At 42.3% G+C, this 26,350-nt stretch overlaps 1 protein-coding gene across 1 annotated transcript in view; it reads right to left on the reverse strand.

Annotated features, from left to right (window-relative positions):
* The window catches only part of MRPL37 (mitochondrial ribosomal protein L37), a 62,943-nt gene that overhangs the window by 20,470 nt on the left and 16,123 nt on the right, over positions 1-26,350 (reverse strand). Inside the window, exons 2-6 of the mRNA XM_069232630.1 lie at positions 16,718-16,901; positions 14,404-14,519; positions 12,266-12,451; positions 11,625-11,785; positions 148-351 (exon numbers count right to left, since the gene is read on the reverse strand). Coding sequence (XP_069088731.1) covers positions 148-351; positions 11,625-11,785; positions 12,266-12,451; positions 14,404-14,519; positions 16,718-16,901 — 851 coding nt within the window. The remainder of the gene's footprint in view (positions 1-147; positions 352-11,624; positions 11,786-12,265; positions 12,452-14,403; positions 14,520-16,717; positions 16,902-26,350) is intronic.

Below are 26,350 nucleotides of genomic sequence, written 5' to 3' on the forward strand. Positions count from 1 at the left end.
ACTGGCTTTGAAAAGTTTACTTGTAAGTTTGCACTGCCAGGTATACTGGGTGTTTATTTCACATTTTGGTTAGTTACTTCATTTAATGTTGTCAAAATAATGCGCAAGAAAATATGGCTTTCTTAAAAACTAAAGAAAATCACTTACCACCACCACTCTTTTCTTGAGCTTTGGGAGATAATTTGCGTAGTCATACAACATCTGATCGGAATCCATCCACACTATATTTTTGACTCCGTCACTAGAATTTAAATCTGTTGTATTTAACTGAAACACAACAAAGTGCAACATCCTGCCATCAGTGGCAACACTTTGCACTACCACCGGGTTCTCCAGCACCTTGGCCTCTTCCTAGAACAGAATACCAGAAGATGTAATTAGGATGCCATCAAAACAACTGTTTGGGATAAAGTATATGTCATGAAGGCTAGGGAGCAAGCTCACATTGCTGCTGCACTGAGAGTACAAAACACTTGTTAAACGACTCACACTTCAGATCAATGGTCATCACGCGTAGACACACTATGACTGGAACAGATGTCACCGTTATGCTTATCAAATCCCTTACCAAGAGAGCAGCACACCAAAATAACTGCAAGTTAACCCCTTAGCTGCAGCTGGAAAGCAATATACCGTTTTGTCTGCTGGACTCTTCTGGTTGCGGAGATATAAAGGGCTTGTAGGTTCATCAAGAACCCTAGGTACCCAGAGCCAATAAATGAGCTGCACCCTGCAGTTGGTTTTCATTCTATACTGGGTATCCAGCAATTCATTTGCTGAAATATGAAGAGTGAAAAATAGGTATCAAGAAAACCTTTGCATTTCCAAAATGGGCTCAAGATAAGGTTTTGAGGAGCAGTGGTTATTTGCACATCTCTGAATTCCGGGGTGCCCATACTAGCATGTGAATTGCAGGGCATTTCTCAAATAGACGTCTTTTTTACACACTCTCTTATATTTGGAAGGAAAAAATGTAGAGAAAGATAAGGGGCAATAACACTTGTTTTGCTATTCTATGTTCCCCCAAGTCTCCCGATAAAAATGATACCTCACTTGTGTGGGTAGGCCTAGCGCCCGTGACAGGAAATGCCCCAAAACACAACGTGGACACATCCCATTTTTTGACAGAAAACACAGCAGTTTTTTCCAAAATGCCTACCTGTAGATTTTGGCCTCTAGCTCAGCCGGCTCATAGGGAAACCTACCAAACCTGTGCATTTCTGAAAACTAGAAACCTAGGGGAATCCAAGATGGGGTGACTTGTGGGGCTCTGACCAGGTTCTGTTACCCAGAATCCTTTGCAAACCTCAAAAAGTGGCTAAAAAAACAAGTTTTCCTCACATTTCGGTGACAGAAAGTTCTGGAATCTGAGAGGAGCCACAAATTTCCTTCCACCGAGCGTTCCCCCAAGTCTCCCGATAAAAATGATACCTCACTTGTGTGGGTAGGCCTAGCGCCCGCGACAGGAAATGCCCCAAAACACAACGTGGACACATCAAATTTTTTCATAGAAAACAGTACCTACCTGTGGATTTTGGCCTCTAGCTCAGCCGGCACCTGGGGAAACCTAGCAAACGAGCGCATTTTTGAAAACTAAAAACCCAGGGGAATCCAAGATGAGGTGACTTGTGGGGCTCTGACCAGGTTCTGTTACCCAGAATTCTTTGCAAACCTCAAAATGTGGCTAAAAAAACACCTTTTCCTCACATTTCGGTGACAGAAAGTTCTGGAATCTGAGAGGAGCCACAAATTTCCTTTAGTGTGTTTCTCTATATGGCCGCCGAATCTAGGACCAAAAACACAGGTGCCTGCCTTACAAAACCAGTTTGTTTTGCCATAGATAATTTTGATGTCTCCACAATACGATTTGGGTGGTGGAATTTGGGGCTGAACTAAATTGGGGAGCTCCCAAGAGAGCACTCTCTCTCTCTCTCTGCTTGCCGCCGCATTCACCTGCTCTCTGGGTTGGGCTAACCCACTATTACCCAGTTGCACAAACAGCTTGCGAAGGGACAGCAGGCCTGTCCTCATCACCGCCCTCATAACGTACTGGAAGAGGAGTTATCGAATGGGACTCCTCCGACTGAAAAATCACTCCGAGTCTGTGCCATTGTCCTATCCCTCAGATGCTGTCTCAGTATCTGATGTCTCAGTCTCTGATCCTATGTCAGAGCGGTCCTCTATAACCCGAGTGCAGGCAGCAGTCATTCATCAAGATGCCATCTCTGCTATTGGCTAAACTGTTGCTCTAAAACACTAGCCTACGTAGACAGTCACAAAATCAATGGTGTGTGTGAGATACGTGCAACAGTAGAGGCCACCTTACCTGCGCTTCTTCCCTCAATCAGCACGTTCTTTCAAGACACTCAAAAAACACCTTGTCACATACCATTCGTCACAGTCTTTAGCACCTCCTGCACCCAGTCCAACAATCATTATTGCTGCTCCCACTCCCTCCTCCTCGGATTCCCTCATTACCACCTAGCAAAAGTGCCCTTCATCTCTCCATACCCGCCCTCCACCCCGCACATACATTTCATTGGTATTATAGCGCAGGTAATGGGTGACTTTACTAATGTACTCAGCTATTTACATAAAATACAGATTTGCTCTTTGCAGTAGGCATATAAACCTTCTGCGCTTCTTTATGGCACTAAAACTGCCACTAGACAAGTCTGACCCTTTTCCCCCCAGGGAAACCACACACATATTGACAAAAGTGATATATATATGACAGCCAACCACCTGAAACTCAAATCAAGCAAAACCGAAATAATCCTCTTTGGCCCACACAAAAACACCTGGGACCCCTCATGGTGGCCCACCACGCTAGGCCCTGCACCCACCCCCGCCAACCACGCACGCAACCTCGGCATCATCCTAGAGTCCTCCCTCTCGATGACCCAACAAATCAACGCTCTCACCTCCTCATGCTTCAACACACTCCGTATACTGGAAAAAGCATTCAAATGGATCCCCACAGAGACCAGAAAAACTGTCACTCATGCACTCATCAGCAGCAGACTTGATTACGGAAACACCCTCTACGCCGGCACCACTCTAAAACTCAAGCGCAAACTACACGCATCCAGAACTCAGCAGCATGACTCATCCTCGACCTCCCCGGACACGAACACATCTCTCCACACCTCAAATCCCTCCACTGGCTCCCCATTGACAAAAGGATCACCTTCAAGATCCTCATCCTCGCACACAAATCACTCCACAACACAGGCCCTGCCTACCTCAACGAGAGTCACCTTCCACACCCCCACACGAAACCTTCGCTCAGCTGACCTCTCTCTCGCCTCTGTCCCCCGCATCAAACACACCACCACCGGGGGCAGATCCTTCTCCTACCTTGCACCCATAACCTGGAACGCCCTCCCAACCCACCTTCGCAAGACCCAAAACCTACTTCTTTTCAGGAAGGGCCTCAAAACCTAGCTTTTCGAACAGTGAACCTCCCAGCCCCTTTCCCTTCCCCCGTCCCCCCCCAGCGCCTTGAGACCATCACGGGTGAGTAGCGCGCTTTTTAAATCTCTTTGATTGATTGATATATATAGATCTATCTATATATATATATATATATATATATATCTATCTACATAGATATATCTATAGATATATCTATGTAGATAGATATATCTACATAGATATATCTATATATATAGATCTATATATAGATCTATTTTCTTTTGTTGTTGTATGGTTTCCTTGGGGGCCAAAATGGCCCCCAGGGAAACCCTACAACATCTAAAAAAAATATTGCCCCCACAGGGGGTCGCCCTGCCCACGGGCGACCCCCTGACCTTTTTATTTGTATTTTTTTTTTTTGAAGAAAAAAAAAATTCCCCTGCGGGGGGTGGGGAGGTTGTGCAATCGCACCCCCCCCCCCCCCAGGGAAAAAATTTGTTTCTTAAAAAAAAAAAAATACTAATAAAAAGGTCAGGGGGCACCTACTTTTTTTTTTAAATATGCCCCTGGTGGGGGCGGCCCGTTTTCAGAGGGGGCCGACCACCCCAAGTGAAATCCCTGGCGTCTAGTGGTGTTTCACGATCGGGGGCCAGGAAAAACACTTTCAGAAGGCCTCGTAAGAAAGGGGAGAGTCTCCCCTTTCTTACGAGGCCTTTTGAAAGTTTTCCTGGCCCCCCGATCGCAGCACAGCTGCGACCGGGGGCCAGGAAACACTTTCAGGAAGGCCTTGTAAGAAAGGGGAGACTCTCCCCTTTTTTACGAGGCCTTCCCGAACGTGGGGAAGACCGTTTTCCCCATTGAAGCAGGAAGCGGCCGCAAGGCTGCTTCCTGCTTCGATGGGGAAAACAACTTTGTAACGTCAGCGCGCCTCGTGGCGCGCTGACGTCACAAAGGGGCGGGTGGGGGGGAGACACGGAAGCTTCTGTGTCTCCCGGGAAAATAAAAAATAAAAAAAATAATCCTCGGGTGCAATGCACCCGAGGATTTATTAATACCCTCCTTGGTGTCGGCCACTGGTCGTGACCCGCACCAGGGAGGGAGTGTGGGCATCGGCCACTGGCCGGCGCCCGCAGTAAAAAGGTTAAACAATGCGGGAACAACATTTCAAAGAAAACCAGGGAAAAACAGTGAGGTTATCTGCATCAAAAGACAAACCAGACCCACTACATCTTAACCTGCCCACACCAGAAAAGCAACGTTTTTGCTGTGTAGGCAGAATAGGACTCCTTGGGGATTTATGGATTGTTTCTTTTGTGGGTGATAGTCTTTATGAGTGATATTGTACTTTTTGGGGTGATCGGCGCTTCAGAAAATGCCTACATCTGGTTTCAAAAAACATCTTATTAGTGAATTGCTTTGCACATTCTACTTTCAGTAGTGCCCCTTGTTAGAAATTATCCTCCATTTATTTAACCTTCAGCATTTCATCTAGCATCTCAAAATACCCCAGCTGTATTTTCCCTTTTTGTTTTGTTCGATTCTTTCCTGGCTGACCCTTGTTCCCATAGGTAGCCACGTGACAGTAGTTTGGGCCAAAGGAGAATTTGTCTCCATGCTGTTCTGTGACCAGCTAGTGCCATTGGGAGGTGTGGTTGATGCATGTCCCGGAGAAGAGGTGATCGAGGAAACACCACTCCTGATGGGAAGAGGGGAAAGGACGATGTGAGCTGACTAGAAGTGTGCTCAGTGGAGAGTGCTCTTGGGTAAAACCCACTGCCCCTCTTGTTATTTGGCTAATATGAACCTCCAACTCAGGCACAGTGAGTCAGATATGCAGACATTGGACTACAGCTGTGGCACGGCTTCAAAAACAAATTCCAACTAGCCCTTCCTGGTGAAACATTTTGTAGTGCTGTAGAAATATCCTTCTGGAAGGAACTGATTGCCATAAGGGGATTATGAAAGTGAAAGCATAACAACAGAGAGAGCACTTCATCTTTCGGAGAACCACAGTTAACCAATGTAAAAGTGTTGCTACAAGGCACAGGGGCCTTCTGGTGTGATCACAGGACTGACATCAGATCAGCCCTCTACTGTGAAGGATATCAGTGACAACTATAATGGCTGAATGAAGTGATGACGGCCCTGAAATGTTTTTCAGGGTATATTAAGGTCTGTTCTTGACCTCCCTGTTCATGGGTTGAGAACCTGTAGTGGCTGTCAGAAAGCCCATATGTAAAAGAATTACATTAATTTATGTGCAATCAGTGACCATGAACCAGCTGATTGGCTTTGGAATGTAATGTAGTGAAAGGAGGCAGCCATAGACCTGTATCTTCTGAGAGTATTCAGACCTCCCTTCCATGAGTGGGCTAATGAGAGAAGTTCTGTTAATTGGATGAGAAGCACCTAAGTGAGGATAATCCTCTCCAAGTGGAAAACTCATGTACATGGATACAGATGTGAATGAGAAACAGATGAGTTTGTCTGAAGACAACAACAAGGTTTTAACGTTCTCTATTTGTTGGGATCCCCGGATAAAACCCAAGGCAAGGTGACTTAGCAATGAACAAGACTTTCTTGACCCTGTGAGCAAGAAGAAGGGCTGGAGAATTAGGGTCCAATAATGACCAGAAAGAGTGGAAGCATCCAAGGTCACAAGAGTGGGGTCATACTTCCAAAAAAGTCTTAGAATACCATTGGACAAAGAAGTATGGAGTAGGCTAAGGGTGCCGCACCAGAGGTTAACTATTGAAGGCAAAATTACCACAACACCCAGGTTTGACCGGAAATATGCATATTACCCAAAGAGAGGCCTGGATAAGTCAAGGAAGTCAAGCCCATATAAGCTACAAGATTGAATCAAAACATCAGAGTTGCAAAAATGGCAAAGGTCAGAGAGGAACAAAGTGATTTAGACATGATTGAGTAATTGGGCACAGAAAATAACATGACTCCTGGACAACACCAACTGTGCCATCTCTATGGAGAGATGTAGAACCTCCTCATTTAAGGTGGAGTCCCAAGTTGAGGAAATTAACACAATTTGAAGCCTACACAGAGGCCAAATTCTGGATGTTTTGTGAACATTTTATATAAATTACAATAACACATTTAAAACAATTGGCAAAAATGAGGTGTCCATGAAAAGGTGTTCCCTGGTATAGCCTTTAGGAAGACTGGAAAGGGCAGGGCCTGGTCATCCAACTACACTCACTACTAAGGTTCTCATAGATCACACAGTGGTATGGATGATTGGATCCAATGGTATGACGAGTGACATGCAAGCTCTTTTGTTCCAGGAACAGCTGAGTAGCAAAACAGTCCTTAAATGAGCAGTGGAATGATGCAGGTAAACCATCCTATTTTTGCAGTAATGTCAGAGAGAGAACTGCATGGTTGAAACCATGGTGACTCAAGTGATCCCAAATGTGTGGTTCATTCAGAGTGGGAAGTTTTAGATTTTGTTTTTACTGTGGTCCAGTTCCATGTGCTGGCCCCAGTAGGGCTCTCGAGAGTGCAAAAGAGCATGATAAAAAGGATGAAACCAGGTTTCCAAGAAAAGAAGCTACTGTGCAAACAGTGCTACACCTAGTTTACAAAAAGCATTTTCCTGATCCCACAAAAGGACAATCGTGTCATAAACTTCATGATTTCAATGGATGTATAGTTTACTGTTAGTTTCAAGATGAAGAATATCAGTTGCCCTCAGAAATGCTTTCAGGAGCGAGACAGATTTCATAGGGTAGCTCTCAAAGACAGTTATCTGGTTGTGCTCATCTCCAACCCTAATCACAGATTCCTGCATCTCATCAGGGAGAGGCAGGTTTGGAAGTTTAAAAGTCTTCTCATTCACTCTGTTCTTAGACTACTGATGTATAATCAAGCTGCTGATGACGGTAGCAGGAGCACTTCACACTTGTGTTTTAAGGTTCACAAAAAATACACTAAAAACCCTATTTATCTTGCCAAAAATCTCCTGAAGAGCGCAGATTTACTGATATACTGAGAAGTGCACAGGGAGATTTACTAGGACCTAAACAAGAACCCTTTGTTTCTCCAAACATTGCACATGCTTGGCGGCCCATTGTCTCAGGATATCTTCCCAGGATCCCTCCACTACTGAGGTTTAGAGTACAGTAAGATTCATTCTACATCTGAGCAGGGATGAGGACACTGGGGGAAAAACTCCAGTGGTGGTTAAACAACATGGGAGTATAGAAAGGAAAGACAATTTTTTAGAAAAGTGCCCAACATGGTCATTACATTGGATGCAATCATATACTGGTGAGGAGGTAAGGATATGACCACCTCCTTGATTAGGCAAGAGTGGCCTTCACATTAATTATTTTGCACTTTTATTCGGATACTTTGCAATTCTGTATCTGGACAGAGACAGAAAAAACTGAGCATTCTGCTACACAGACATTTTGTTTGCAGTGATATATCAATCTGTCTAGAGGCAAACATGTTCAGAGTTTCGCAAAGTTTCAACGGCTTTTGGCACATGTGCTGCATCACAAGTTCAAGTCCAGGCAGAACACCTTCCTAACCTATTTGGTGCTGTAGCATTTATAATTCCAGATATTTTTGGACAGGAGCAACTAGATGCTAGTTTGCAAGCCTGATGCACAAGTTCAGCCCATCTGTCAGAGAAACGTTTCAGTCACAGCTTCCAAAGCTCCAGAGGCCATACCAAGTGGCAAAGGTAATTCATGCAAACTTGGATTCTGGGGACCAGTTATCCTTTTCCATCATTTGTGATGATTGTCTGAGTGAAATTACAGTTGTGAAGGCAAAGGATGTTAATTACCCTCATGGGAAGATCGCAAGTCTGGTTTCCTATTTTGAGATTCTCCAAATCTTTTTACCAGATTTAGTCCTCCTGTCCTTTAGGAGAAACATGACCTCTGCTTGAGGGCAGAACCCTGCGACTTCAGGGCTTTTCGAAGGGGCATCCTTTTTTCCATGTGGACCCCAATACTAGAAAGGAGTACAGGTCTGCAGGGAAAATGCTGACTGTTTGGAAAGGAGACGGGATCCTGTTTTATTATGACTGGTAGAAGTCTTCCTATTTTCTCCAGTTTTGCAGAAAGCAGGAAGGATTATAAATCAAGAAATACTTTTTGGTCAGTTTTTTCAGCCGCATAGGAACCAGTAGCCGGGTCCACATTGAATAGCAATAATTTTGTATCTACCTTCTGAGCGGAATCAATCACACTAAACGCCTTAAGGTGAGGTATCAGCCTACTTGGCATGCCAGCATGGTTCTGGAACTCTTTGAGAGGTGGTTAGATAACAGTGAATTTCTAAGGAATCCCTCTCTGTGAAGTTGGTGATCCTCTGCTTGGTAGAACCTGTAGTCCTGAATGAGTTTCAGATTTCTACAAACATATGGAATGTGCAGATAATCTGGATTACATAAAATGTCACACGCCATCTGCAAAGAAACAAAAAACACTGCTGTAGAAAGCAACAAATGCTGTACTGGTCCTGGAATGACTATTAGGTGAATTACCTGACACTTAGCTGTCTCTAACTCAGTTTCTCTGGTTTGCTAAGAAATGTGTTTTTAAACTTGTTTTACCTATTTTTGCATTAGCTGCTTTAAGTTAGTAAAGAATGAAGTAGATATATTGCAAACATTTGAGCCTGTATATTAATTGAGGTTAGCCATCATTGTAGTCAGGAAAATCGATATTCTGCAACAAATTGGCCTACAGCAAAATCAACTAACACTCCTGCACTACTCATGACTATGCATTATAGTTTGGTACTCAGTGGAAAACCTACGATGTTTGCATTGATGGGAAACAGCTTATTTAATTTCACTCATCAGGCATAGGTCATATGGGAAATTGACCAGTTACCTTTGGTACCTTAGGAAGGCCATTATCTATGACATTCCTATTAATCATTTCGGGTTTACTTATGCTCTGGTTGGTATTTACATTAAAGAATATGAGCATCTAAAGTGAATTCGAACAACATAGTTAAACCCAAACACTTCAAAATTAAAATTTAGATGCTAACTTTATAAAACCTAAATGCAAACACTGTAAAGTTCAGAAAAGGTCAAATTCAAACACTGTAAAGTTTCGATTTACATTATTAAGGAACATAAGCAGCCTTTAGCAGACCTCTTAATCACTACAGCCGATGACCAGCAGCTACAAATATCTGGATGCTGTTTTTAAAAATGAATTGAATTGAATTGAACACCGGGGAACATCTTGAGCAGGTATTTGGTAGAAGACAGAGACCCATGATGGGTTTACCAAGTCTTAATTGATATTGTGTGCTAACAGGGCCATTGCTAAATGTACATTATGCATTTGTGTACCAATTAGATGTATGACATGTCTAGAACTGGCCACAGAGTGTATGTGTGACCTGAAGAAATATGAGGGATGGGAATAGTGACATACACTAGGGCTACCATTGAGTACAGGTATATATGCTATTTGTTTAGGATTAGGGCTGTGTTGAGTTCAACATAGAATTGAGATGATATGTATACAGTTCATCGCTTCCCAGTCAAGTGAGATTAGCTGTAGCGTCTCAGAGTGTTCGATAGATCTTCTACGGAGTGACACAATTATGAAAACATACTAGTAACAAAATGTAAATACTATTTGAAAGTTATGACACTAATTGTGATTACAACAATTAATAATACGTATCTCAGTGCAAGTACAATCACCTTGAGAAAGCTGGCTACGGGGAATTGTATTATGGGAAATAACTATTTTGAAAATTACCAAAACGTTTCTTACTTATTAAAATGAGCTACAATTAGCACCTGCACTAATCGTTATCTGTTAAGCGGTAATAATCCAAATTTATAATACCAACAGTTACTTTTTCACCATGGCACAAATTCTTTATTATTATAATTTGAATATCTGCATAATCATCTTCCCTGCCATAGTGTGCAAAGTCTACTAAATTATTTTGCTTATCCAATACTTCAAATTTTGCTTATCCAATACTTCAATGTAGCACCAGACGTGCATATAATGTATCTGAAATGTATTTTAAAAGAAGCTCAAATTTGGCTGATGCAGAGGGCAGCTGAATATTTGTTAGTTGTGGAATCAATTAAAGTGCAGGTAGTATTATGGTTTGAATGCAATTTGTAAATGGATTGCTACTTAATTGTAAATTGTAGTGTCGCTAATTCTTTTAATAAGAGTTTTGTAGGCTCATGTGTGTAATTAATATTGGATGTTGGGTGTGTTTCGATGGATGAGAAGTCTAATAAACTACATTTGAACTACTACTACCACTCAATACATTTGTTGACAATGTTTAAAGTTACAGTAACAGGAACGACTTTCACAGCAAATTTAATTCACTGCCCTAAATTTTGCTCCTGGATACTAATAACTGGGTTTTACTCTCAATGGCCGGCACCAAAAATTCTAAATATATTGTTTAAAAGATGCCATAAAATGAATACCTATAAATCGCCTTTGAGATGGCAAGCACTATAAATACATTGCAAGCTGCCGCAAGTGCCAGATTGCCTACACTCTGAGAAGCCTTGGGCTGCAGCACTCCCATATAAAGGAGTGCGGCCCTTTCATTTTCTTGCCAAGGCTTAATGTTTAGAAGTGATAATGCAAACACCCAAAACCTCAAAATTAACATCGTGAGTAACCTTAATCGAATGATAGTCCAAGGGAGAAGAACGGTTTAAAGCTTGTGTTTTTAAAGCACACTTTGTTAGTGGCAAGATGGGCACTGCATGGACTCCCAGGGCGGCTTCTGCTTCTCAGACCTAAAATATGGCCCTACTGCTGTGCACTTGTGCCGTGGCTACGTGTATAGGGAGCTGATATGCCTGCCAGGTATGAATGAGGGAGTGACTGAGGAAAAATGTACAGCACCTACTATCCAACAGCACGTCTTTGTTATTTAGGAACATCACAGGAGAGGTAGAAAAGCACAAGGGCATTACCAGAGACACATGACCTTGCCACCGGCCAGCTCTATCACTGGGAGACATGGATGTTGGCAAACATAGCAATGGATTCCCCCACTGAACATCAGCAAAATGAACCCTAACCGTGACATGAGCCACAAGAATAAAGGACATGCTGAGGGTGAGACATTTAGAACATGGAAGAGATCAGCTGAGACAGGTATGTAATCAGAAGCTTCCAAAAAGGTGGAGGTTTCAGTATGCAATGTAGACTACTTACCCCATGCAATTTCTTTGCATTAGCCAATGCGTTGCCAAACGAAAACATGATCATCTTGGCCTGGAGATGCTCAGGTTTGAACAGAACACCATCCGTTTGATTGCACGTGTGCGTCAAGTACAAAGTGTGTGGGTAAGCATAAGGATAACCTTCTTTAAAACCTACAAATGAAAAAAAAGATTAAAAAGCATATCTGCTACAGACAAACTGAATGTAACATCAGACAAGACCAAGAACAACACACACACTTTTGTATGTCACAGTGTAACTACGTTACTAGTTTTTTATGGCTCATTCGGATATCCATTTTCACTGTTTTTGTGCCTGCCTGTTTCAGGATACCACTTCAGGGGTGAGAGTGGTGCACAATAAATCCCATTAACACAACACAGTTAGGATGAAAGCCACCATCTACACACTGTTGCAAAAGATCACTGCTGAGATTGCTTCCATCATGGTCCTCTTGAAGTCCACACTCGGTAATGAAAGAGTGAAATAGCTCACATGACTGCTGCTTTATCAAGGACAAGGGTTCAAAGCCTATTTGAAAAGTGTCATTCTTGACTGTTAAAACATCTTATATATACTACCTCAACAATTCTTTCACCTTTAGTTGCTAATATAACGTTGAGTCACTGTACCTGTATCATTTACTTCGTCATACACGTAGGTTTCCTGAAGATCAATAGTGGGTGTGATGGGATAGAAGGTCTCCAAAACATGTTTCTGAGTGTCAATTATCTCCTCCTTGGAAGCCAGAGGTTCTAAAGGACTCTTTGCATTCAGAAGAATCCCATTAAGGCCACGCACCTGAAAAAGGTCAGACTCTAGAACAGACAAGTTGTGAAATGTAGATTTACTGTGATATGCAATCTAAAATGCAATGTTTAGCCTAAACATACATTTTCTAGATTTCAACTGAAATAATTTCCTTTGCCACCAAGTTTTAACAAGCATTTGGAATGCAATAGTCTCGTGTTTGCTCGAGTTAGAGCTCATAGCGTTGTAAATTACTGACTGGACTTTTATTGCCACACAGACTGAAAATAACAGAGGAAGAGAGCGAGGGTGAGCTGGCCCTGGAAAAGCCCCCCTTTGATGTTGGTTTAATTTTACAGAGGGAGCTGGTGAGGAGGAGGGACTGAAGAAACATCCACAGTGCAAGGCAAACAGGCCAATATTGAAAGAAAAGTCCCCTTCAGAAGAGATAAACAGGACATAGCGTAATTACACAGTACTTTGTGCTGCTCCCAAAGTAAAAAAAGGCAGGACAAAGAGGCAGAACTGACCACTAGCAAGCAAGGATTTTTGAAGGATACTGCAACAAACAAATCAGAACGCTGAACTCACTCTATTGTATACTTTAGTATACAGCAGGCCGAACGCTAACGCTCGACCTAAAAAAGCAACTACTTTTAAGACCAACCAATTCCTGCTGCTGTCATAATTAATTGTTATCTTGTTTATTGAGCATTGTGTAGGGTTCATAAATATAATATAACAGACAATTAATTAACAGTAGGTTTACAATTGGAATCATTATAATTTCTGTCATTTGAAGTCTTAATTTACACCCACAACAGATTTAGTAATATGACAATTTTTCAATACCTAGCTCAACCCTTTTCCATAGAGGTATGGGGATATCTCACCCCAAACATGACATCTCCAAAGCACTTTACTTCATTTCAAATGTATACCACTCTTGACACTCACCGAGCACAAAAAACAATCCACTGAAATTAACTACCTTCTATGTGTCAAATATTTAGACCTTCTCACAGACAAATGACGCAACCGATAACTTCCTATATATTTGACTAAACTACCCTAGGGGGAACATCACCCACCAGACATACCCCAATGAGTCAGGTTGTTGACTTTTCATCATAAAAACTGTAACCTCCCTACCTGCAAACCATTCACACATTAATGATCCTCTTTCCACCACACTCGTCTCAACTCACTGCACCAAATATCAATTTACATACTGCCACATGGCTCTGACGAACATTTCATTAACATCTTCTTCACCATCCTCTTCATATTTCTCTCCACAGATAATGCACATCTGGTGATTTTAAACTTGCTCAAAAAAAGAATAACAAGGCTGTGAAAGAATCATTTCAGCAACCTCGAGCTCATCTGCCCAAGCTCCTTGGCTGGCCCTACCTATCTGACCAGCAACCCAACACAACATTCAGATTCCTCAGAAAACTTCCCATCAGAGTCCTTGCACACTCCATTGCAGCCACCCTCCTCCGGATGAACCAAAATGAGGATGCCCCTAAAGACACACCCAATTCCACTTTTAACTCGTTTGTCAATATACATAAAATCCTTCGTACTAAGGTCAGAAGCCTAACAGCTTCCCCTGGCACTCCCTAGAATAAAATCCATCCAAGTGCACCCAGGATGCTTGAGACAATCTTGTTCCAACTCACCTGACGATGTGATATAACACATGTTTCTAACTCAGAATCCAGATAGTTCTACACTTTTCTGCAGCACGATATATCAATTTCTGGCACCTCCTGAACAAACCTTCATTCTAGAATTCTTAATAGAACATTTTTAATCGATTAGTAGATTCAGCCTTGGTGTGTACCATTTTACACTTAACAAGTACTCTCCTATGGTGTGGCAAGGTACCAGTCTGCTAATCCGAATCTGTGCTCATTAGGTCTAAGTTCTGACTGTGCTGAATTGACCCACAGAAAGTAGGTTTCAGTTTACCTACGCTTTTTTGTACTGCATTATTGCAGAGATATGCACTCACCTCTGTTCCATGTAGTTGCCAGCCGATAGTTTTCAGCTAATGCCCTTCTTGAGAGCATTGGGTATTTAAAATTGAGAGTCCTGCAGAAATGTATCAAGTCCTGTAGCAGAACAGGGCTGAGAAAGAAACAAACAGTTACTCATATGCTAAATAATAGTAACATGCATAGTACAGCCCCCAACGTAAAGCACATGTTATGGGCCATGTGCAAAACTACATTAAGTAATGGTTATTATTTGTTCTATCGCAAATACTAAAAGCGTTTGGGGGCAGAATGACCACATCATGAGCTATACACTGTTCTCTCTAAAGTCTGCATTTTTAATATTGTTTGCTCTGCTGCAATTTAAGCTAAGCTTGTATGATTCTAAAATGTACAGTTATTTACTTTTTGCTTTGCCTAGCTGCTCCACCAGAGGATAAACCACTTACAATAAAGTCTTGTTTGACATAACACACCATATACATACAGCAGTGCTCAGCTGCTCTAAGGAACAGAAGGCCGTTTCTATGAAACAAACCATATAAACATCACCCAAAACCATGATACACAACACAATCTCCCAGTCAGTGCACAGTCAACAGACTAACCACAAACACATTAGATATGCCATAATCTGCTGTCATGGTACACCCAACAGCGGTTTAGAATGCAGCAATACCAACTAAACAACACCTTGCCAATCACACCTATAAAGTGCCTTTCCCAAACAGAACACTACAGACAGAACCTTTACATGCACATTTGCACAACATGTATTCAAGCCAATAGTTGGTGAAGTGCTGCCAACATACCCACTCACACACATAATACACTTCAAAGATCTAAGTCAGTATTCAAATTAATCAACACATTTTCTCTAATCAAACAGAACCAATAACCAGCAGACAACTATACACAATCCTACATGATAATCCTAGAACCGTCTGAATAAGATACCCAGCTTCAGACCGTTGTATCATGCAATGTTAAAAATCAACACATAACAATGAATGTTGAATCTCCAACACTGTCCGTGCTCTTTTCGTAACCGATAATCAATTGGTTTACAGGTATCCGGAAATACAACAGCATAAAATAAATGTACTGAATTTAAGTGACATCACTTCTGACAGTGAAAGGTATTTTCTTCCAGCTTAACTTTGCACTCAAGATATAGATCTCAGTGCCTTAAGCTTCCAATTCTTCACTTAGGCTTTGTATGTATGTATGTATATGATATTTCTATAGCATGAACTTGACCAAAAGGCAAGGGAGCACTGTACACAGTCAAAGAAAAAGTCAACGAGGGATAGGAGAGGTACATGGGTAGTGTACCATTAATGTACTGTGATGTAGTGTACTTTAAAAAGCTATGTCTTCATCTCTTTCCTAAATTGTATCAGCGTTAAGGTGGTCCTGATGCTTAGATGAAAACGTCCTCCTGCTTTATTTTTCCTTTTTTAACACTTCTTAATCTGCTGTCTGATGGTGTCCTCGCTGCGAGTGTGCTAAGAAAGCTTATGTGGAAGGTAAGTGAGGGTGCTAGTCATGATGGCTTTGTAAATGATGGAGCTACTTTCGAAGATGTTGCAGGCTGGCAAGGGGCGTCAATGTCGTTCTATCAAGATTGGGAATGACGTAATCACATTTATTCAGTCCCTAGATGAGATGTGATGCATCATGTAGGATGCTTTTCAGGGATGCCAGTGGGGAGTCTTTGGGGGGTATGGAGCACACCTGTCCATCACCTCATTTCTCAATTTCATCCTTCTACCATACTACATTCCTCCCATCCCACATCTTGATTGCACACAACCTTAACAGTTGTAAGTGACCTCTCTTCCAAGCCACATTTCCCCCTCTAAAGTTCATTAATACTACCTTTAATTCCCTATACCACCTCTACCATCACTTGTTCCTCTCCTCCTATTCCTCTTCATTTTTTGATATTGCAGAACCAACTTTTTGACTGCCATAACCACAGCAAACTCCATGCTTCATGTACAATATTATAATAAACATTCAGGCAATCACATTTCTAAACTATGTCTTCAGGAGGACCCTTAAACAGAAGTGTTAAACTAAATTAAGGGGCACATGCAAGGTCACCCACCTTTGCTATGCAGCACATTTAAACACAAACAGCAATGACCCATAAACAAGTGAATGACGACTACTGTAGTACTCTCAAAACACATGATTCTTCTTTTTAAGAGAATAAGCACATAGCAATGAAAACGTATTCTACTCCCACATACAATCACATTTTGTTGTTATCATTGATTTCGGAATGCAGTGGAAAACATATTATGGTTTACTGGCAACACTTACCAAAACATCTCTCTTTCTGGCTTGGTCTCTTTGTTACTCCACAGACAGGACCGTGAAATAATCTCCTGTACTTTCTCATCCTGGTTTTCAAACTGAGTCCCAAACTCTTCACTGATCTTCTGGATGTTCTTGGGTAAGCCTTCTATTAATTTTGATTTTGTCAGCCACAATGCTTGCTTAACTCCTAAATCACAAAAGAGGCAATCATAAACATATTAAAAATGTATTTTGAAAAGGGCACGATCACATTGAACTTGGCTGCATTGGACTCACAACAGTAACTTACTGCTGCCTTCCTCAAAGGTGCTTATTTTGCCAACTTAAATGAACAAAAGTATGAGCTGACCTGCAAGGCTTTCAATTTGTGAACACCAAGCTAACAGATTCCAGCAGTGGATGCTTTAACCCCTTCTCTGCTAATGCCCTCAAACCCCCATGCTAAGCCTTTGTTTGGCTATTTGGGATCGTTCACGCTTAGGCGCCCATAACTTTTTGTCTACATAAGCTATCCATGCCAAATTTGCATCCTTTTTCCCCCAACATCCCGGGGATTCTAAAGGTACCCAGAGGTTTTGGATTCCCCTGGTGGGGACCGAGAAATTAGCTAAAAAATACAGCCAACATTTGTTTTTTGGGGGGAAAATGGGGGAAAGAAAGCACTGCAGAAGAATGCATCCGTTGTTTCCCCTGGCAATAGCATTAACAAAGGGTTTGCAGTGCTAAAATCACCATCTTCCCAGCTTTCAGGAACAGGCAGACTAGAATCAGAAAAACACATTTTTCATCACAGTTTTGGCATTTTACTGGGACACACCCCATTTTTCCTATTTTGTGTGCTTTCAACTTCCTCCCAGTTAGTGACAGAAATGGGTTTGAAACCAATGGTGGATCCCGGAGAGCCATACATTTCTGAAAAGTAAACAAAATTCTGAATTAAGCAAAGGGTAATTTGTGTACATCCTTCAATGTTTCCCTATACAAAGTAACAGTTAAAATAAAACAAATATTGAAATTGAGTTGAAAAAAAACGAGCCATTTCTGTCTGTGTTTTTATCTGTAACTTTCCAGCTATGGCAGATTTTCGAAAGCAATTTACTGTTACATCCGCTGGACACTTCTGGTTGAGAGGATATATAAGGCATGTAGGTTCAGTAAGAAACCCAAGGTACCCACAACCAATAAATGAGCTGCATCTTGCAATGGGCTTTCATTGTGTACCGGGTGTACAGCAGTTCATTTGGTAAAATATAAAGAGTGAAAAATAGGTATCAGAGAAACCTATGTATTTCCGAAATGTGGGTGCCCAAAGAAGAGTCAGCCTAAAAAACGTATAAAATTAAAAACTGAGGGAGAAACAAAGTGGGTTTAAAAGGGAAATCTACATGTTTTTGGCCCTTCCCTGTCAAAGGCGCTTGGTCCACCCACTTGCCAGAGGAAAATATGTTTTTGTAAGCTAAATTTAAGGTTTGCATGGGATTCTGGTTAAGAAAATGTTAGGGGAATCAAAACAAGCCACATCTCCCTGGACTCACCCAGGTGTCTAGTTTTTCAGAAATGTCTGGGTTCGATAGGCTTCCCTAGATGCATACAGAGCCCGGGATCAAGGTTCTCCCCTTTCCAATGATACCTCTGCCATCTGCCTCAGTGCTCAGGGGGCCCAGATAGCCTCCAGAGCACCAAAGCAGTGAAAGTGACGTCAGCTCACCCTGATCGTCATTTCACTGAAACAAAAGAAACAGCCTTGGGAGATGGGGAAGCTCTCCCCCATCTGCAGAGGCTGTTTTTTTCTACAAGAAATCCCTCTGGTGCCTGCACCAGAGGGATTTCAAGTGCCATGTGGTCGGATGGCCAGGAGCCATCCACCGCACATGAGCACTGTCAGCTCCTGACCGTCTGTATTGTTTTCACTTAAACTAAAAGGACACAATGCCAAATGAATTCAGCACTCAGTCTAAATAATCAATTTATTAAGGCACTTCCCAAATATCAAATAAAAGTCATACAACTATATGACAATAAGCATATATCTCAAATGCAGCAGAATGTGTGCAGAAAAAAAGATAAATGTATATACCAAGTGGTCAAGACTTGGAAAGGAAATGTGCAGTGCATTAACAGAACATGTATACATGAGCTAAGTAATCAAGATTTAAAATACTGCACCGATTGAGTTGAATTCATCATCCTCGCCAGCGCAACTGAGGGAGCCCTCAAATCAGTCAGGAAGGCGACCCGATCTGAATCACAAATCAGATCCTGGGCAGCGCGTCTGCTCCACAGGTGAACTCCTACCTGAGTGCCAAGTCTCCCCATCTTTTATGCCTTAAAAGACCTCAAGAGGAAGGTTCTAGAACCCCCCTCCCCTGTGTTATGAAATGAGACGCTGGCTGTACTTCATCTGCGTCGAAAACACCAATTGAAGCTGGCCAGGCTCCCAATGTTTGTTCTGAGACAGATTTGTACATTCCTCCGGTAAAAACAGTCTCAGCCTTGTGAACTCTTATCAAGTCTGCATCCCACATAATATGTGCCAGCACTGTCTGACTCTTTCTTATAAAAAGAAAAACACGTTTTGTAAGGAAAAACACCTGTGCTGCCCTGCAACCGCTGCAGGGCGCAAAATGGAGTCACTCACACCAAATGGAGTTGATGGTCAAATCTAAATAGCATCACACCGTCAGACGCACAGAAGGGGTTAACCCACTAAGAGACAAACTTATAATCTAAATACACAAACATCACACATTAATAGAGAACCACTAATGTTTTTGAAAGGTTTACTTAGACTAGCCTTCCACGACTTGTCTCAGTCCTTAAGAGAAAATGCTGAACAACCCCACCACACTTTGGGTTAAATGAAGGTATGGGGAAAGCAATTAGTGATCTACGGAGAATTCTAGAAGGCTGGGAATTTCTGCAGCTTCCTCTCTTTTTGAGTCCAAGCAAGGTTTGTAAGGAAAATACTCTGAATTGCCAATACTGCAATCAAACAAGCAGGGTATGGAATTGCACATTAATATGCATATTTTAAGAAAGGTGTAGTAAGTTAAAGTTATTTAGTAATTCCCCTATCTCCTTTATTAGTGACATAAACAGAGATAAGGCTCTTCTGCAAGGCTTGGAGGGCAGCATTTTCTGAAATAGGTAGTGTTGCCCACAGTGTCTATCTACATTGGCAGTCTCTGGGAGAAATGGCTGACAAGCACCAGCAATGGGTCTTGAAGTTGCTGCGCAACCCAACCAAATTCTGAAAAACACCACTTCCAAATTTGAGGATCAATAAAATGCCACGTAATTTGTGATCTCATCTGTGACAACATGGGTGAGATCTTGAGAGGTACGTGGGGTGGTTTTGGTTGTAGTGCTCACCATAACTGGCAAATTACAGTATTTTTAGGTATTGCACTTTAATAAAATGTAACTTCAAATAAAGGTTTTCAGGGGATGCCTATGCTTTTTCACAACAAATAGTATTTTGTCACCTGAACGAAATACTGGGCCAGATGTACAACCTTTTTTTTGCAACTCGCAATTTTTTGCGAATCTGAAATTGAAATCCGCAAAACAAAATGTACAACAGAGTCTAAGACACTGTTAGAGATTTCCAAATGGGTTGCAAGGGACCTGCCTCATTAATATTCATGGGGCAGGTCACAATTTGCGACCAATTTGGGAATGGCTACATTCACAGGGGTGGTGACCTGCTGGGGTCAGCAGACAACCAGGTCTTGGACTGCTTTTTAAATAAGCAACGTTTTTAAAAAAAGCAGCCTGTTTTCATTTAAGGAAAACGGGATCCATTTAAAAAATGAAATGAAACTTTTCACCTTCATTTTTTCCAAGTAGGCAGTGGTCCCTGGGATCACTGCCTGCTCTGAAAAAATGTTAGCACCCCCATTCACAAAGGTTTGAAATTGGTGGTAACTGTGATTGTTTTGCGACCACATTCATGGACATACATCACACATGGCCTACTACTCACAATTCGGAAGGGATACCCTTGGAACGCTCCTTCCTAATTGTGAGTCACAATCTCTATTTTGCGAGTCAGTAACTGGATAGCTTTGTACATCTGGCCTATTGTCACATCTCCTTATTTAATTTCTTTAGTGCTTTTTTGTTCAGAGGCATTTGATCACCAGACCTTAACAACTAGCAAGGGACTGACAGCAGCCTGTAAGGGGAGAGGTGGAGTGAATACAGACAGTTGGTGGCAGGAAGAATATGAAATGATTGGTCCATAAGTGTGATAAGTATGCAGGTTTAGGGTAGGAGTTGTGAAGTAGTAGAGGATTTAGAAAATAATAAGTTTGTGAGTGTGATTAGAAAGCAGGTTTAGGGTAAGAATTGTGAAGCGACGGGAAAAGAACAAACAGAAAACATGTTAGAAGCATGTGGTTGACGGTAGTATATTATATACTCTGACTGTTACTGGTTGTTCATAAGATTCATCAGCTTTGGTTATTTCTTTGTTACTCTTTGCAGATAGCTTGTTAGGGGACACCTGATCTCTCAGAGTTCTGAAAGGCTCTGCGTTGTTGTCTGCTCATTTGGTTTCGATCCTATGCAAACTGCATATAGTTTGACAAATGGTTGAAGGTTGTGGGTCATAACTTTCAGACTATTGCTATCCACTGGGGAGCTGTGGTGCAAAGTAGGTTTAGGAGTCTGGTTTGGTTTTGTGTACTGGGGATGATGAAGAAATATTTGAGCTTAGACAAAGGAGTCTTGTCTCTTCTAGTAAGACGTTTTGGACATTGAAACATCAAGTGTTCAACAGTTGCATTGCTGATTATATTGCTCCAGCGGTCGAGGAGCTTTGCTTTAGATAGCTATTCCAGTGATCAAATTCCTCTTGTGTATGATAAGGTAGATCAACTCTATAACTGATGCTGATCTAGAGCATTTATTGAATCTTTTTCAAAACTGACTTAAGTCTTCCTCTTGAATTTGGCGATTTAGTCTTTCTTGCCATGCTAATAGAATATTCAGTTTTGATGATTTTTTTTTTCATCCGCAGATATGGGGAACTCTCGACAGATGCCACTGAAGTAGTGCAGGGTTGTTTCGGTCACCTTTTGGGTAAAGTACATTGTTGAGGGTTTTTGCAAATGTTATTTGAGAATGATATATGAAACCTCATTATATTGGAGTAGATTCAAGTTTTGAAATTCTCTAAATGGGTTGATCATGTCATTATTGAAATAGAATATGCTGTGCCTCATCCATGTAGTCTGGTACAGAAGCAGGTTCACTGTTTTTTTTGTTGTATAAGATAGAACCATTAACCCACTTCTTTCCTGTTGTGAAATATAGCTGGTTATGCTTTGTTAGTATTTGTTTGCGCAACAGGGGTATGCTTGGTTGTGGTCTGGTGTTTCGAATTTCAGTGGTTTAGTAGGAAATTAGTTGCAAAAGGGATATTAGAAATGTTTCCAGTTTAGCCCAAGGGAGTATCAAATGGTCTTTCGGTGGAGAAAGCCACTGGACCTCTGGCATAGATATGCAATAAGTCTGGCCACCAGACTCCCCAGGGATGTTTTAGAAGCTGTAGATTACCTACTGATATATTGTATTGTTTAATATTAAATGTGAAAATATCTCAAATAACATAAATGAAGTTGCTAGCACAATTAGTGTGGTTCTTTCGATTGTGTCTAAATGGATAGTGGTTTTGTGAAAAGGAAACAGAGATGGAAGACATGATAAGGCTTCCAAATTAAGGTGATACCTTTGAAGAAGTATTTTTTGGTACGGAACTGTGAGAAGTAATAGCCCAGTTTTATCTCAGTTTAGTTTGTAACCAGGTAATGAGGTGTGCTGGTCCATTACTTGATGGATATTGTAGGAAAGTGCCATCTTTCTAGCATAGTTACCCCCACTTTGTGCTTGATGCCAGTGTGTTTAGACTGTGGTTCACTGGGACCCTGCTAATCAGGACCCCAGTGACTGTGCTCTCTCCTCTAAATTTGGTTGCTGGTAAACATTGCACACCCACAATTGGCATACTGTTGCACCCATGTAAGTTCTTAGTATATGTCACTAAGGTACCCACCATTGGTAAACCAAGGGTCTCCCATGGGCTGCAGCATATAGTGTGCCACCCATGGGAGCCTGGGGTGTCTGTAGGCCTGCCACTGCAGCCTGCATGAAATGGTGCATGCACCCTTTCACCAACGAACCTGGTCACTGCACTTAGACATTATAAGTCACCCCTCTAGTAGGCCCTTCAGTCAAAGTGCAGGGGGCATGTCTCTAAGTGTGAGGGTACCCCTGAATGAGCAGGGTGCTCCTACAGACCCCAGTACCATTCTTGGACTCTGCAAGTGCAGGGAAGCCATCTTAAGGTATGTAGTGGACATTAGTCAACACCAGTGATCCAACTACATAATGGCTTCTCCGATCCTAGGCATGTTTGGTATTCCAGTGTTAGCTGCATGATACAAGGTACTCTGGGGATTACTTGGAGGACTGTCCAGTTCTGCCTGCACAGCCTTAAGGGGTCTAGCTGCCAGCCTACGCTGCTGCTGACTCCAGACACTGTTTTCCTCTCCTGCTGGTGAGCCAGACTCTGTCTGGAGAGGGAGAGCAAAGGATTTCCAACAAGGGAGAGGTGTGACCATCTCCCCCTGTGTATTAGGTGCTGAGGTGACGACCAGACTGCTTTGAAGGGCATATTAGGTGTCCTCCTTGCATAATCCGGTTTGCAACAGTTCAGGGACCCCAGGTTCCTGCTATGGTGCGAAACTATACAAAGGACAGGGGAGTGACCACCACCCTGTTCAGCTCCTCCCCTAGGGAGATGCACAGAGCTCTGCCAGGTAGTCACTTGATTCTGCCACCTTGGAAACAAGATGGGCAGAGGCCCTGGGGAGCATCTGACTGGTTAGACCAGGTAGATTATGTCCCTGAACTCCTCTGATAGGTGGGTCACTTCAGAGAGTGACCAATCCCCTTTTGGGTTATTTAAGGTCTCCCCCATGGGTGGGTCCTTTGATTCATCGATCAAGACTCTCCAAGGAACTCTCTGCAAGACAAATCTTCTGCTCCTGGCCTCTGGAACCACTACTGGTCTGCTTTGGAACCGAAACACGTCTGCTTCTGGTGGGAAGGCTCCAATTGCAACATTGTTTTTCCGGAACCTGCAAGAATTCCGCAACATCCAAGGCTGGGCATCCTTAAGGGTCACAAGGACTGTTTCTGCACCCAGAAGCACAAAGGAATCTCCCTTGGAGTGAAGGAGTCACTCTTTAAAAAAAGGAGTCACTCCCCTGCGTCCACAGACATCTCTAAACAACGTCTACCGGCCGCTGGGGTCTGCTGTCCCACAGACATCTGAAAACTCTTCTTCACAGGTGGTGTGAGTCTGTGGCTTCCTCTGGGTCCTGCTTGCCTTCTAACCAACTTGGGAGACTGTTTGCCCTTACTCCTGTCACTGCACTGTAACCCCTGTGCACCGCAACTGTTGCACTTGCCAAGGCTTGTTGAAACTTCCTCCAAGAGATCTTCGGGCACCAAGAAGCCCGGGCTCCAGCACTCGGCAGCATAAAGATCAGCCCCTGTCATGCAGCTCCTGCAACGTGGGACTTCCGTTCTGTCGTGCTGGTAGGTCTTCCTTGTGACTCCCTTTGTCCATCACCTGTGGGTCACTCGTGGGGGTTCCATCGACTTCTACTGGCCGTCCTGCATGCCGAGGGCCAGCCCAGACTCCCCCTCCTGGGTAGAGTCTCCTGGACCTTGCTGGTCCCTAAAACTTTGCAAACACTTCTTCAGCTCCTGCTTCCATTTGCCAGTGCTTGTTGTAGACCTAGCTGGCCACTGACCCGATGGCAATCCGGCGGCAGTCGAGGGACACCTCATAGGTGACTCTTGGGATCTTCTGAAGCTCCTCCACCCCGCAGCTGGACTTCTTCTTCCACCGACTTGCAGAAACTTCACCTACCGGAGGGTGGGCAGTGCCACATACACCTCCTGGGCACTTCCTTTGCAGGTCCTCCACTTCCAGAATCAGTCACTGGGTTCCGCCAGCCTGGTCCACGGTTCATAACAGCAATTGGACATACATTTTTATGCTATTTCTGTTGGCTATTTTGTGTATATATTGTGCGTATATATCTCAAAAGGGAGATATACCACTGTTAGTAGTGCTGTAATAAAGTATCCTTCATTTTTGCAACACGTATGTGGTTCTTTCTTGTGAGTGAGTTACTGTCTTACTACTGTGGTAATGCAAGTGTTTTACATTCCTCCTGGATAAGCTACAGCTGCTCGCCTCAGCTACTCCTACAGAGAGTTTGCTATCTGGACATCTATTCACTATCACTAAGGGTTGCCTGGACTCAGTACAGAGTGCTACACCATAGGTGTACACCACAAACTGGGCCAGCCTCCTACAGATATGAGCAATTCATGTTTTGGGTTGTTTACTTGAGGAACACCCCTAACATGCTGATAATTTGAATTGAAGACTCAAGTTTCAGAAGTCATATATGTGTTTGTCATCTCGAAATTTTTGTATGACCGGCCTAATACTAGTTTGCAAACTAAAGGAGATAAAGAACATCCTTGAAGGGTTCCTCTTTGGAGATTAAATCTGGAGGCGAGAGCAAGTATTGTAGCCTGGACACTGGAGTATACCAGATTACTGTATGTGCAAGACCATGCCAGTCTATTAATTTAAAGAGGCAGGTCCATTCAAATATATTGAAAGCCTTTTCCACACCCGGTGCAATAACATCACGCTTGATGATTTTCTGTTTGGTCAAAGCAATTATGTAGGAAAATAGTTTTGTGTTGGAGATTGATAATTTGCCCTTAATAAATCCTATTTGGTCTTGATGTATTAATTTCTGAAGTGGTTTATCTAGTCATGTGGCAAGGACGTTTGTAAGGATTTTACAGTCTGCATTTAAGAATAACATCAGGAGATATTTTTAGAGTTCTGCATGTATTTCCCTTATCTGTGTATGAGGCTGATGTATGCTTCACCCAAAATGCCCTTTGGGTTTTGGTTAATTGTGAAGTGAATATACAGTTTCAGTAACTAGGGGCTAGTTGTTTGCAAGTAATAGAAAGATTTCATGTGATAGCCATTCTGGTCCCGTTGCTTTATTTCTTTTGTAGAATTTGAGGTTGGCACCTATTTAATTTACAGTGAGGTTGTTTCCTAATGCTTAAAAGTCGATGTGTCGGTTAAGCTTCTTAGAGATAGCTGAGAAGAAGAGGTTTAGGTCTTGCTCGCTTGGTGATTTTTCACCAGTATAGAAGGTTCGCTAGAGGTCTTTAAATACCAGAGATCTGTCTTTATGCATATGTTTCATTTGCACTTTTGAGCTTACAAAAGAGCAGAGGTTCTAAACGTTTTGACTTCTGCGGTCCCCCACTCAATCATTACTTGGAATATGGGGACCCCAAGAATCATTCTTGGAAGCTGGGGCCCACGGCCTAAACAATTTCTTTGATTTTAACTTACAATACACAAAAATAAGTATGCACCAAACAAATGTTCAAATATTGAAACATTTTGTTTTAGTTCACCATCAATTACAGAAAACGTTTTCACATTTTCAATGTTGCTACTTAATTTTTATGGACTTTATTCTTTGTAATGTATTACTGTTAATATTATTTAAT

Source organism: Pleurodeles waltl, chromosome 4_2 (assembly GCF_031143425.1).
Source record: "Pleurodeles waltl isolate 20211129_DDA chromosome 4_2, aPleWal1.hap1.20221129, whole genome shotgun sequence".
Classification (NCBI taxonomy): Eukaryota; Metazoa; Chordata; class Amphibia; order Caudata; family Salamandridae; genus Pleurodeles; species Pleurodeles waltl.